Consider the following 15,041-nt stretch of genomic DNA (forward strand, 5'->3'; position numbering starts at 1 on the left):
TGGTAGAAGAGGGAAAAGGGGGTCAAATATATAGTGATAGGAGAACTGACTCCGGGTGGTGAATGCACAATGCGATATACAGATGATGTATTATTAAAATGTACACCTGAAACCCATGTAATTTTACTAACCAATGTCACCCCAATAAATTTAATAAATATTTTAAAAACGGGCTGAGGATCTGAATAGACGTTTTTCCAGATGGATCTTTTTAAATGAAAATCTGTTCATGTCACTGCCCCGATTAAGGAACATTGATGAATTCTCATTCTTTGTGACTCCTTGTCACGGTCGACTGGAATAAGCTTTCTCCCTGCCCATGTCTCCAAATTCATCTTATATCACTTCCTCTGTGGTCATTGTTGCCCAATTATGATGGCCTTCTTTCAGTTCCTTGAATATGCTACACTCAGGGCTTTTGCACGTGCCATTTTCTCCACTCCTCTTCCTAGTATAGCTTCCATTTATCATTTAGGTGACAGCTAAAATGTCACATTTCAAAAAAGCATTCGTATTCCCACACACTATCTCAGATTCCCTGCTAGAGCCCCCACTCTTCATAGCACTTATGCTTGTACCAGCTCACTGTATAATATGACATTTCATCTTTCCCTCACAAGAATGTAAACCTTATTAGAACAGATACTGTCTTCTTTTTCACAGCTGTATTCTCCAGGTTCCTGAATGCTTTATGCCTTGTAGCTCTGTAAGTCAGAGAAGGCAAAGTTGAATTCTCAATTACCATTTTGAAGAGTTACAATGTATATTTATAGATTTAAAATATATATATATATATTTAACTTTGTTTAAACCATTATTTTCCAACCTTGCTTAACTGGATTTCTACTATGTAAGTCACTGGCATTTTGTTGGACAGCTGCTTTTTAAGAAACATTGTGTGATTATCTACTGAGTTGTGAACTGCCCCCACCCCCCATCTAAAACAGAGTATCTCTGAAGCCATGTTTTCATGACCTTGCGTCCCTCTGTAACCACCTGAGGGTTGTCGTGGGTTTGTGAAGTAATGCAGTCTTGGGGGTCTGAGGACAGCACTCTAGAAATCATCACGGGTCCTCTGCAAGCAAAGAACAGGAAGCTGGTCTACAGAGAGGACACAGCCATGGGAAGAGAAATGTTAAGCGGGGCTCCCAAACTCAAATGGGATCATGCAAGACAATAGGAGTGACATGAACTGAAGGGACCTACCCGGTGTGAAGACACTGAAATTCAGAAGTCTTTCTACTAATGGTTCTCAAAGTGTGATCCCCAGCATCACCTGGGAACTTGTTACAAATGCAACTTCCCAGGATCCACCCTAAGACATATTACAAATGCTTGGGTGGGGCTCAGCAAACAATGTTTTCACCAGCCCTTCAGGTAATCTTATGCACATGCACACTCTAGACTGCTAGCCAAACTATAAACATCTGAGGAACAAATCTGACCTACAGGCTGACAATTGGTGATTGCTGTTCAATTTGTGAAAAAGAGAAATACCAGTCTTGACTTTTAATGACTTTCCAGACCCCAGTTCCATTCTCTCAACGATTCCTAGTTACCTGAGTCTTGGAGCTATTCCTATAGCTCAATAAATTCCCTCTTTTGCTTAAATGGGTTTCGTGAGGTTTTGTTTCTTGAATCCAAAGATCAAGCTACACCAATAAAATGAAAACAACAAATAAACCAGGATTCAAGGTCTGGTTCTTCCAAAAATGAGCTGTGAGGCTTTACGCAAGTCCTTTCTCTCTGTGCAGCGATGCTACCGCCTACAAATGATGGGCTGGGCTAGATATCTGAGGAGCCTTCACTGTCTAATATGCTAGACTAGGTATTGACTCCTCTGGATAATCTCGACTCTAGAACTCTTAAGAAAGATCCCTAATTTTCTTTAGTTCCATCCATTGACTCCAGGTAAAGTAACAAAAACAGAAAATAAAACCCACCCCAATTTTCTGTCTCTCTACCCCAGTCTTTCAAAAGCATCATCTAATAAATTAGAGGGATGCTTTAAGCAATGTTTATTTGACGTTCCAATTGTTTTGCAATTTAAAATTAAATGTCAGCATATTATAATTAGACTAACTTTAGTTAAGATTGTTGTCTGTCATGAAATGCACATTAAAAAACATGTACATAGGATCAAATTATACTTACCAAAAAAGTCACTTTGTGGCAATTTTTCCCTTTACAAAATTGCAACTCATCCAAAGAACACCAAATGAAGTGCTAAAGTATTTTAAAGATTTTAAACAAGTAAAAAGTTTTCAAGGAAAATATTTAAAAATCAATAGTATCTTAAAACAAATATTAATATCCTCTATGAAGTCCATATACCCTGCATTATATAATTTCTTAGTTGACAAAGAATAAAAACTAGTATTGTTTTGACCCTTAAATTCCCACCCTAGCAGACTTTTCTCTGATGCTGAAATGAAAATAGTGCCCAAATGCTTTGATGGATAACTCATTACAATGAGAGCTGAAGGCTTCCGAAACCAGACAAAGATTTTTCTGTATCTCCCAGATGCCAGGGGAAATAAGGGAAATATTTCACTCTTTCATCCAAGAATTAACTTTATATCTGCACTTAAAATGAAAAAAATGAGTGCTTTAGAATTATCGAGATCAGGGTAGTTTTTAAAAAGCAGAAAATGTTCCCAAGGCAGGGCGAAGAAAAAAAATTTTTGAGAGAAAATGAAAATAAATAAGGGGGAAGAAATCTTTTAACAGAGTAGAAACTGTTAGTCTCTCTGTGCCCCTGAAAGGTTTTGATCCAACCCTATTTGTTATCCTAGAAAAGCTCTTCTGAAGAAAGGTTTCAGTGTAAGAACTGCTTGAAAGGCAACCCTTTGGAAATAGGACCGGCTCGGCCATTTATTAATGTCAAATATGCTGCCTGCATGAATTAGTCAGCTTGTCTTTTGGAAACCATACAGAAAAGTTCTCATGCACCTGCCTCTTGGTGTCCTGACACTTCTGGTTTTAATGACAGCAGCAACCACCACCAGAAAACAAAATTCAAAAACACAAAATGCTAAACATAACTACATTCCACCTTCTGAATAGTTGATTCAACAATTTTTAAAGGCTTCTTACTAAAGTATCATCAGTGACCATAGCATATAAAAGCTTACTCTGATATAAAAGGAAAAGCAAAACACAGTCATTTTCCTAAACTGGCAAAATGTACCCAAATTACCAGAAAACTGACCTTAGAAACAAAGAGAAACGAGCAGAAAAAGGCCAGATTTCTTACTGGCAGTATCACAGTGGCAAATATCCCAGAACTAAGAGAAGCTACCAAGTGGAGGAGAGAAAATTAAAGGACTTGCCAAAAACAGCCAACAACCCCCGTGCACATAGCATTCCCATCAGCTGGAGTGAGCTTCAGAAACAACACATAGGTATAAGGTCCAGCCTTATTCTTTATTTACAGCACAGTTCAAAGACATTAAATCAAGTACAAAAGAAACGGCTATTTCCTGGATTGGCATCGTACATCCTTTTTACCAGCCCCAATTACATCATTTTTATCTGTCTTCTGCTTTTCCTTTTGGGAGGGCAAGGGTGAGGAATGAGAAATGGGCCAAAAAGACTTCAGTCTCAAAACCAAGAGAAATCCCTGCCTGCAGAGAAACAAAAGAATTGACTCTCCATCTTGTGAAAGGCAGTCAGGAACTCTGCTCGTTAGGAGGCCACTGATAGTGCGGGAAAGCTGTCACGAAGAGACACTTCTTGGGAGTAGCACAAAAATGGCGAGAGCCTGGGTGTGGGATGGCTGCTGTCATCATCACCCTCTTCTATCTAGCTCAACCTTTGCCCCGCCAAACCTAATGATACACAAGGGAAAGTAATTATATGTAGAAAAGCAAGGTGAATGGGAATGTGGGTGGACTGAACACAAAAGAAGAAACTGAAAATGGTCCAAAATTGCTCAGTGCTTCCCTTTCAGGCTGGCATAGAAATCTCTGATCCACTGCTTCATGTATTTAACTTCCAAGGAGCGGGCTAATAGCACAGTCTTGGGATCAAAGGCATTGTTGGCTCGGAGATCCAGATGATGAGCTCCATCGGGGATAGTGATGGCAACCAAGGTGTCTGTAATGTCCTTGGTTACGCCACCTCCGGACCAGGGGTCTAGGTCACCATTGCTAAGTGAGGGAGAGAAGAAAAAATAACATTGTCAGTTTTTCATAGCTACACGCAGGTCAGATAGGAGAAACCTCTTATATATATAATATCTAAAATTACAAGCTTATAACCTGGGGGATTTGATCTGAGGATCTAATCTGTCATATAGAAAGGTGCTTCATACTGGAGTTTTACAATATTTCTGCAACCAAGTGCAAGAAATAGGACCAGAGAGAAGAGTGAAAGTGGTACCCCATGTATCACTCCAGATGGTATCAGGACTTGGAAGTTAGGAAATAGAGAGCACAGGCCTACCCCATGAGGCTGTTGTAAGGGTCAAACCAGACGACATATGTGGATGTGTTTGGTAAACACACGTGTCAGGCGCATAGGAGGCCCTCAATCAATGCTGCTTTCTTTCTTTCCCAGGACCTAACTACCAAAGTGATAAAAAAAAAAAACCTCCCATTTTCGAAATGCTAATTATCTCTTAGCTCTTTAAAAACAAACAAACAAACAAACAAAAAAAACCTTCCTTTTTTTAAATAATACTCCTCTTGTAATACAGTACTTTGGGAAATAGGGTGGTACAACTGAAAAAATTCCTCTGAAACTGAAAAAATTCCTCTGAAACTAAATCAGAAAATGTGGTCATTACTCAAAGATCCCCACTGTACATCAGCTTTTAAAGTTAAGGAAATGCTATTAGGTTACCAGTCTTGGCTGGTTCACACAACACCTTTCAGAATGATGTAAACAGGATCAGTCACCGAGGTAGGCTATTTAGCCGAATAAGAATCCATTAGAACCACAGACAGCATCCCTAATACTTAACAGCTTTGCTGAAATATAATTCACCTACCACAAAATTCACCCATTTAAAATGTACAATCCAATAATTTTTAGTGTATTTAGAGTTTTGCAACCATTACAATTTTAAACATTTTCATCACTCCAGAAAGAAATCCATACTCACTGGTAGTTAATAATCCCCATTCCCTTATCCCAGATTTCCTCACTCTCTGCCACAGGCAACCATTAATCTACTTTCTGTCTCTACAGATTTGCCTATTCTGGACATCTCACATAAATGGAGACATACAATAGGTAGTCTTTTTTGATTGGCTTCTTTCACATTGGCATAATGTTTTCAGGTTTCATCCATATTGTAACACATATTAGTATATTATTTCTTTTTATTGCCAAATAAAATTCTATTGTATGAATGTGCCACATTTTATTTATCCATTCAGCAGATGTACATTTGTGTTGTTTCCATTTTTGGCTATTATGAATATTGCTCCTATGAACATTTATATACAAGTTTTTGCATGGATGCATGTTTTCATTTCTCTTGGGTATATAACTAAAAATGAAATTTCTGGTATATATGGTGATGTAACCTTTTGATGAACAGCCAAACTGTTTCCCAAAGTGGCTGCACCATTTTACGTTTCCCACTAGCAACATATGAGAGTTCCAATTTCTCTATATCTTCTCTAACACTTACCTCTCTTTTTTTTCACTTTTAAAAAAAATTTAAGTATAATTGGTATACAATGTTACATTAGTTATATTACTTTCAGGTGATTAACATAGTAATTCAACATTTTTATACCTTACAATGTGATCACTCCACTCTTTCTAGTAAACATCTGTCACTATGAAAATTTATCACAATATTATTGACTATATTCCTCTTCACTTTTTTCACCCATATTCCCCATTTCCTGATTTTAGCCATTCCATGTAGGATGTCAAATGAACCTTACTGTGGTTCTGATTTGCATTTCCCAAATGACTGATGGTATTGAGCATTTTTTCATGTGCTGATTAGATATTTCACAGCTTCTTAGAAAAAAATGTCTATTCAGATCCTTGCCCATTTTAAAATTATCAATTAAATCATTTGATCCATTTTGAGTTTGTTTTTTTTGTATGGTATGAAATAGGGATCCAACTTCATTCTTTTTCAAGTGAATATCGTTTTCCCAGCATCATTTCTTAAAAAAGCTATTATTTCCCTAGTTAAGTATCTTGGCACTCTTGTCTGGGAATCAATGGACCACACATGTAAAGGTTGATCTGGACTGTCAATTCTCTTCCACTGATGTTTATATCTATTTGTATGCCAGTATTGCACTGTATTGATTACAGAAGCTTTATAAGTTTGAAACTACGAAGTATGAATTTGAAACCAGGAAGTATGAGTTCTTCAAATTTGTTCTTCTTTTTCAGGACTATTTTGGCTACATACATTTTAAAATGAGCTTGTCAATTTCTGTAAAAAGCCAGCTGGGGTTTTGATTGGGACCGCACTGAACCTGTAGATCAATTTGTGGCATATTGACATGTTAACAATATTAGCATTTCCACAAGTACATAAGACGTTTTTCCATTTGTTTAGATCTTTAATTTTTCCCAACAATGTTTTGTAACTTCTTTTGTGAAGCTTATTCCTGAGTACTTTCTTCTTGATGCTATTGCCAATTGAATTGTTCCTTGGTACCATTAACTCCACACATGCATAGAGTTTACAAAGCTTTTTACATTTGACCATTATATTATAATAATCCTGTGAGGTAGGTTTAATTACAATTCTAAAAGAATTTCATTTATAAAAAAGATGAAAAAAACTAATGTCCAGAGAAGTTAAAAGGCTTGCCCCAATCATTCAGCTAGAAATGGCAAATCTGAGATACAAACTCAGGTCTTATAACGCTAGCCCAATGCTCGATTTTATACTACATTGTATTTCATGGACAAGTGATTGTTGCTGGAAACCAACAGCACATACTCTCCTGAATTGAGTGGTGCAGAGTAAGAAGAGCACAAGCTTTGGGGTCAGACATACCTGGGTTCTAGTCCCAGGTCTCCCTCTCAGCTTCCTAATCTCACGGAAACTTGGATTCCTCAGGATAAAATAGGGACTGAAATTTAAGTGCCTGACCTATGGCGGGTATTAGATCACTTTCCCCTTGCATGGCACCTTTACACCTTGGTATATCTTCATTTACATATCACTTGAAATCATTTATAGAACACTTTTATGTATGTTCTGACATTTGTTAATGCACATTCCATTTTGCTGATATTGTCACAAAGCCTGAAATAACAAATCTTCAAGGTCACAGTATCAGATACATGAGATTATTCCCATAATTTGCATAATCATTAAAAAACTTAACATACAAGTATAATCTATACAGATGACTATCAAATAATGTCTCTAGCCAGGATCTTTCTCCTAAACTTCAGAACCAGAATCAACTGCTTACTTTACATTTTTTCACAAAACTTCTCAAACTTACCAGGTCTAAAAGAGAGCTCTTGCTTCTCCCCAACTCCCAACCTGCTCCTCCCTCTATCTTCCCAATCTCTGTTAATAGCAACGCTATCCCAGTTGCTCAGGCCAGAAAGTTTAGTGTCACTCTTTAATCTCCTCTTTCTGTGTCATCCAGTTTGTCAACAAATTCGATCAGTTATATATTCAAATATATCCAGAATTAGAACACCTCTCACCACATCCACTGACACCACTCTGGTCCAAGTCACCAGTATCTCTAGCCTGCGTAGACTTTTACTGACCTTCGTGTTTCTACTCTTGTCTCCCTGCTATCCATACAGGGCACTTTGATTCTATTAAAATCTGAATCAGATTATGTCATTCCTCTGCTCAGAACTCTCCAAGTTTTCCCACTTTATTCAGAGTAAAAAACCAAAGTTCTTATTAGGTTCTACAAGTTTCTATCTACATGATCTGAGCTCTCTGCTGCCTCTCTGATTTCAACTCCTGTTACTCTCTCCCTCATTAACTCTACTCCCACCATACTCACCTCCTTACTGTACCTGGAAGAGAACACGCAGGGGACATTTACCTCTCAAGGCCTTTGTTCTTGCTTACTCCTCTGTTTGGAGTGTTCTGACACCACCAAACTCATAGCTAGAGATCATTTTCCAAAAGTCACCCCTTGGTGAGGTCTTCTTAATCACTCTTATTGAAAATTTCACACCTTCCCTCACCACCCAACATTTTATAGATAGCCCAGGTTTCTTTTTTCCTCCTTAGCACTTATCTCCTAATGTATTTTTAGGTGCTATCTGTTTATTATCTATTTCTCAAACAAGAACTCCCCAAGGGCAGGGACTTTTGTCTGTTTTGTCTATTACTATAGCACATGGTAGGAGTCATGAAAATATTTACTGAGTAAAAAGGGAATGTAAATTTCTAGTTTGTCTTTGGCCTTATACAACAGGGCCTACCTAAGAGAGATCTATAAAAACATACATACATGCAAGTTCCAGAACATGTAAATGACTTCAGTACTTTTTGCATGAGAAAAAAGAGTTGATATAAGTGATTAATATAAAGTTGTAGAGACTGACCTTCAGCTGTGGACAGAAGTGGCAAGAACAATGAACTAAATCAGCAGATCTAAGTTTCATAACCTTACTAGCCACATGGCACTGGGTAAGTCACCTGACCTCTCTGACTTTCAAATCACACAATTATTACCTCCCCACCAAAATTTCTTAAAGATAATGCACCTCCCTCACAGAGATATTATAAGGTACAAGTTAAATAATACATATGGAATTAAGGTATAAACTATAAAATACCATATGAATGTGCAGTATTATTACAGTTATTATATTCTGTAAGCATGAGAAGTGTTATTTCTGAGAGCTAAAGGAATCATGAAAAGGGATGTGAAAGCATTTCTGCTAGAAATTCACTCAGAAAAGCTAATGTAATCTTTTCTAATGTACAAATTAAAAGAGAAAATATGCATTCAGGTACATTAAATATATGTGTTTGAAATGCAAGTTTAAATTCCCAACACAAATTCTCACCATACTTTTCTTTTTTTAAAAAAGTAATTCAATTGCAACTTAATAACATTATTATTGAAAAAAACAGTTACTCTAAAAATGTATTTTTTTGGTTTTATTAAAAACAAAAGGGAAAACTCACAAATAGGATCTTTACTTTTTAACTACTAGATAAATTTTTAAAGTAAACTACACAAGCGGTTAGATTCTCTTAAGTGAACAAATTGCCTTTATCATTATTCCAATTTGACAGGACCAACCCAGATAGGAAACTCCATTATTTGCAAAACAAAAAAGCTATCCTAACAGCCACATAATAAGCAAACTGCATTTGATTTAAAAGGTCATCTGAATCAACTTAGTGACTTAGCAACAGTGTTTGGAGTTGCTGAGAAACCTAAGATGCACACGGACTTGAATTTCTTGGTCCTAAACACATGAAAGCTAAACCAGTCACTAGGAAATTTATGAAAACAAAACAAAACAAACATAATAATGGCTTTCACAGGAGAATGCAGATGCCTGGATAAAATCCCAAAAGTGAGCTTCACTTAATTGCTAGCAACAATTAATTTGCCTGAGAAATGATGCTAAATTAACCAGCTTCTCAGGAATTTCCTTTTGAACTTATATTTAAATAACTGAGAATGACCATTGGTAAGATAATTTCTTACCAGTTGGGTTTAAAGGGGAAAATTAATCTTTCCAACAAAATCACTGTTGAAATGGAACTATTAATAGTTACTATTTATTAAGTTCTCATTCATTCAGCAAATATTTACTAAGTGCCTACTATGTGCTAGGCACTGATTGGGCACAGGGGTTTCTGCAGTGAACAGACAAAATCTCTGTCCCCATAGTGTTCACTTCCATAATAGTTTCTCTACTCCCCGAAATAACCCCGCTCGGTAGTCATTATTTCTAACTCATACAAACTGGCCATCTGCCTGAGGCCACGCAGTTAACTGGGTGAAGAAACAGAACAGCACCCAGGTCTCTCTGACTTCAAAACCCAAGCTCTTAACTGGCAAACCTCCAATCCAACCATTACAGATTGAACTTTCCATTCAGAGAAGCAGTCACGCTTGGATTTGTGTGAGGCAACCTAAGGAGAGAAGCATGAATATAAAGACATTTTTACCTGGTTTCTTGGACATTTTCTTATTCATCAACCAGAAATGTTTCCTACCTAGGAGCCACTAAGTACACAGAACAGAGACACCTGAGGTGTCTGCTTTACTTTGGGAAAGTGCTTTCTTCAGAAAAGCAGGAGAATTTTGAATTTTTAAAATAACTTTTAAAATTTTTACATTGGTTTTTTCACACCTAGCAGCATATGGGAAATAATTTCTTTTTTTTTTTTTAAATTAAATTTATTGGGGTGACAATTGTTAGTAAATTTACATAGATTTCAGGTGTACAATTCTGTATTACATCATCTATAAATCCCATTGTGTGTTCACCACCCAGAGTCAGTTCTCCTTCCATCACCATATATTTGATCCCCCTTACCCTTTTTAAAAGTAGACTTGCCACTGCAGAAAGATAAACCAGCGTCTTCACACAGTCCTGCCTTTAAACTTTCACAAAGCCTCTGAAGCCCTCCTGAGCTCTGTGTTTCACTCCTCATCCTTATCAATACACTCCCTTATCAGGAATCCATTATGTGCCAGTCACTGCAGCAGGTGCTCAAGGCACAGAGATGATTACGACAGTCTCTGTCAATAAGAAGTCAACAATCTCACAGGGCAGACTGAAACACAGATAATCTGCACACAGAACGCTAGTGACAGTCACAGGCACTAGGGAGTGGGGGAAACCTAACCCCCCCGGGAGGAGTCAGGGAAGGTATCGTGGAGGATGCCTCAGTTACAAGAAAAGGAGAGAAAGGGGGAGGGAAAGGACATTCACGGACAAATAAACAGTTCCCTGTGGCTTCAATGCAAAGTGCAAGGTAGAGAGTGTACTTCCATTTATTCATTCAACAAATATTTTTTGAGCATATATAATTGCCAGTTCAGGGCCAAGTACTTCACTGGGTTAACTCTTTTAAGCATCACAACTTGATGAGGTGAGTGGTATTATTATCCTCATTTTACAGAAGAGAAAACTGAGCATCAAGGAGCTTGAGTAATTTTACTTAAGACAGCTCATTCTACCTTTGCACAGATCTATTAGAAAGTCCTGTCTTAACCCTGAACTAAAAGTTTTTAACACTCAGCTATAATTTCCACCTATGGCCTTCAGTTCTATTATCCAAACTTTTCTCACAAAATCTGTACACCTCCCAGTGATGATGATAATGATGATTATTGTTATTTCAATGGACTGAGGAAAATAATATAAGAGGACAAATGGATACCTAAAATACTTATCTGCAATGGTTGAATCCAATAAAAAAAAAAAAAAAAAGGACAATGTATTTGACCAAAACTCATGTTGAAACCTTCATATTAGGATTTAAAGACTGTACCGAACTGCAGCTCTATAAGGTCAAAGCAAGGAAGGATGAGCTTAAAGTGTCAGCCTGCTAGAGAATCTATATAAATACTACACGGAGATAAGCTCCTAAAGAAAATCAAGAAATTAACAAAGTACTTCCTCGTCTGAGGAACAAAGATGAGCTTGGAGACCCAAGGCTTGTATTGGTCTTTTTCAGCCCTCTCAGTCCTTTCATGTTTCCCTGCTGTCAAACACCCTAGTTTGGCACAGTTTCCTGAAAGACCCTAAATAGATTTAGTTGTTCAACTGTCACATTTATAAGCCTGAGCTGAAAAGTATACTTTTGAAGAATCTTATTGAGAACAAGGAACATAATTTAAGGAAATCAAACAAAAAGAATCTTTAAGTTTTCCATTAAAGTGTTTCACCTTTTATTTTGGGTTGGTACCCTGCTGGGTGAAAAAGTGGCAAGAAAGCAATAAAATAGATTGCAAAGTGGGCAGTGCTACCTGCCTGAACGCAGAGAGTGATCCTTCATTCAGAACAGCACTTCTCTCTCCTAAAAGCTGGGGAGCATCATGAAGACCAAATCTGACTCTTGTGTAGAAGAGCTTGTAAAAGAATGACATTTACAATTTAAACAATAGCTCCAGGTTAAGAGGTATGTATGAGTATCTCTCTACTATTTCCATAGAGATTTGGGGAAATTTTTTGATTAACTGGTTGCTGTTCTTAATAGCTGACAACCTAATATACAAGCGCAAACAACGAAATTTTAAAGTCACAATCAGGCCCACATAGAGTCTACTCAATTGGTTCTGATATGAACCAATACCAAGTATGTCACTACAGGAGCAGTGTAATGTAGTCAAACAGGCCAAGGCTGAAATCTGGCTTTATCACTTAGTAACTAAAACAAACCTGGATGAACTCGGGCAAGTGAATGAACACAGTGACCTTCACTTTCCCCTCAGTGAAGAGCGACTATAACCATTACTTCACAGAGTTGTTGTAAGGATTCAATTTTAGGTAATTTACTTACAGTGTCTCATATAGTGAGTACCTGGAACAGAACACATGGGGCACTTTAAAAGTGTTTGTTGATTGAATACTGAAAATTTTTTATTACCATTACTAACAACAATAACAATAGTAAGACCAATTGAGAAAAACAGATGATGCTTTATTTTTGTGCTGGGGAAAGTTTTTTAATATTTTAATTTTGTTGCCATGTTGTTTTTAAGCCTTTTAAAAGCACACTGGTAAAGAGTATAAAATCCTACCTCTTCTCAGCATCTTCTGTCTTTCAAGGAGTAGGACAACATGACGGATACCACTATTGTATTCTATATTATTTTACTGTCCAACACTTTCCTGGTTCTATGTCCTCAGCTACTCTACAAATGTCTCCATCAACCCAAGTTTTTCTTTGAACCAGCAAAAACTTACCTGAAAATGATGTTTGTGTGGGAACTGATGTTTTTGCCTCCATAAATAGTGGTGATCCAGGAGGGCCTTGGTCTCACACCCCACTGTCTAAAACAACCATCAGAAAATTCCTGCAAGTCCCACGAGCTAGGTTCGAACATGTCATCAACACCATTCGTACAGAAGGGCATGACCATTTCTGTGCAGGCCTGGAAAAGCAAACCAGAAGAATCCAGTGAAAAAATGAGGCACAAAGAGGTTAAATAAGTTGTCCAAGGTCATACAGCCAATAAGCAGCCACACCAGGGTTTGAACTCAGGCAGTCTGGCTTCAGAGCCCATGTTCTTTATACCTCTACGCCAATCACCTCTCATTATTCCTGGAAAGGCATAGTTGAGAAGTCACAGAAGTTAGGGCTACATGTTCCTTCTTTATAAACTGCTTTCTTTCACATCTATTTTCATATTTAATCCTCAAAACAACTCTGGAGGGAAAGTACTATTATTATTATTTATTATTATTATTCTCATTGTATAGATTAATAAACAGAGGCTCAGAGAGTCAAGTTAGACTCCTCTTCTTTTATTTATTCATAAAATGCTTCCTTTATAGGACTTATCAAGACCTACTGTAATATTAGTTTAGTTACTCTTCTTTTTCAACAAGCTACATTTCGTGGTAAGATGGTGTCTTATTTATCTTTCTAACTTTGGAGTCTAGATGGGTGCCTGACACAAGGTAAGTACTCACAATGATGATTGAATGAATGAATGAATGAAAAAATTTATCCATGGTCTCAGAGTGTAAGGTTACAGAGCCCACATCAAGATCCAATTTAAGTGACAACATCTCGTGAACTCTGTGACAGCACAACCATATCAGTGAAAAGTTAAGTTCCACTTGGGAAAATTATATACACTTACCTGATAGCTCCAACCCAGGGATCCCAGACTTCTAGTTGATGTCTCTGAAATATTCAGACATCTCGCCTGGCCTGAATAATTGTAATATACATTCAGAGCTTGGAAAATATTCTGCAGCAATTGTGCATCAGATACATTGGGATTTTTGAAATACTGGCACACTACCTGTCATTTTAGAGAGATAAGAGTCAGAATATGACTATAAAATTACAGTGCAATAAAACAAAGAAGACATGACTTTGATTTGACCGCAAAACTCGTAAGCATTTAACCTCATTGCTTAACGGCATTGATTACCTTTTGAGTATAATCCCTTCACTAATGAATAAACCTCTTAAATTACTTCCCAAGCTAAAGAAATAAACCAAAGTCATTTGCATGGCATGCAAAGTCTTCCCCACCTACTACTCAAGTTTCACCTCCTGTAGCCTTTGCTCCCGCCTAGCAAAACCATTTCCAGATCATAAGCTCCTTCTTTCCTTCCTCTTCGCCTTGGCTCACCCAGAAATGCCCTTTTCCCACCCTCTCACTCTACTAACGCCTGGCAAACACCAACTCCTCTTCCACAATACTCAGCTCAAGTAGTATCACCTCCCCTATGAGTCATCAGTGCCCATGCCCTCAAGGCAGGAAATCACTCCCTTCTTTATGCCTCCACTATGCCCTGTGCTTGTTTCTAGCAGAGCCCCTGTAATGCCGTACAGCACTCATTTGATGCCAGAATGTCTCCATCACTTAGCAAGGTTACCTAGCAACTAAATGTTTTCTGAATGAATGACTACATTTTTATAAAACTACAAAATTTATAAAATTTCTTATGGAAAAACTACACCAAGCTCCAATGCCTATGGTGTGATAAGCAGGTCGGGCAGCCCCCCAGCTCCAAAATACTCCCCATCACTAGGCTATAATCAGTGCCTGAAATTTTAGTACTAAAAATCATAGACGATACTCAAAATTGGGGGTGAAGAAAGGGACTTGAATAGAGAATGGCATGGAGAACTTTCGGGGGTACGGAAATACCATAATCCATATCTTCACAGGAATCTGGGTTACACAACAAACATTACACTTACAATTTTTATATTTTACTGTATGTAAATTGAACCTCAAAAAAACCATAAATATTGACCTCTAGTTAATGATGTTAAAGCTGAAGCATTTAGGAAGTGTATTGATGTCTGCAACTTACTTCGAAATGCATTTAACAATAAGATGGAATGAAGGATAGACAGAAAGATGGACAGGTGAATGTATATGCGATAAATCAAATATAGCAAAATA

The 15,041-nt window shown here is 37.4% G+C and overlaps 1 protein-coding gene across 11 annotated transcripts in view; it reads right to left on the minus strand.

The window, feature by feature from the left end:
- Positions 1–1,997: 1,997 nt before the first annotated feature.
- The window catches only part of PRCP (prolylcarboxypeptidase), a 62,104-nt gene continuing 49,060 nt past the window's right edge, over positions 1,998–15,041 (minus strand). For 7 of the 11 annotated variants that reach the window (XM_081064255.1, XM_081064258.1, XM_081064256.1 and 4 more), the window contains exons 8-10: positions 13,758–13,922; positions 12,856–13,043; positions 1,998–4,151 (exon numbers count right to left, since the gene is read on the minus strand). In XM_081064255.1, the coding sequence (XP_080920381.1) occupies positions 3,935–4,151; positions 12,856–13,043; positions 13,758–13,922 (570 nt within the window). In that variant the 3' untranslated portion in view covers positions 1,998–3,934. Of the gene's footprint in view, positions 4,152–12,448; positions 12,470–12,855; positions 13,044–13,757; positions 13,923–15,041 lie in introns of all 11 variants that reach the window. The other 4 variants (XM_081064254.1, XM_081064249.1, XM_081064252.1 and 1 more) reach the window with 2 other exon arrangements.

The sequence above is a fragment of the Rhinolophus hipposideros genome, assembly GCF_964194185.1.
Source record: "Rhinolophus hipposideros genome assembly, chromosome: 10".
In the NCBI taxonomy this organism is placed as follows: Eukaryota; Metazoa; Chordata; class Mammalia; order Chiroptera; family Rhinolophidae; genus Rhinolophus; species Rhinolophus hipposideros.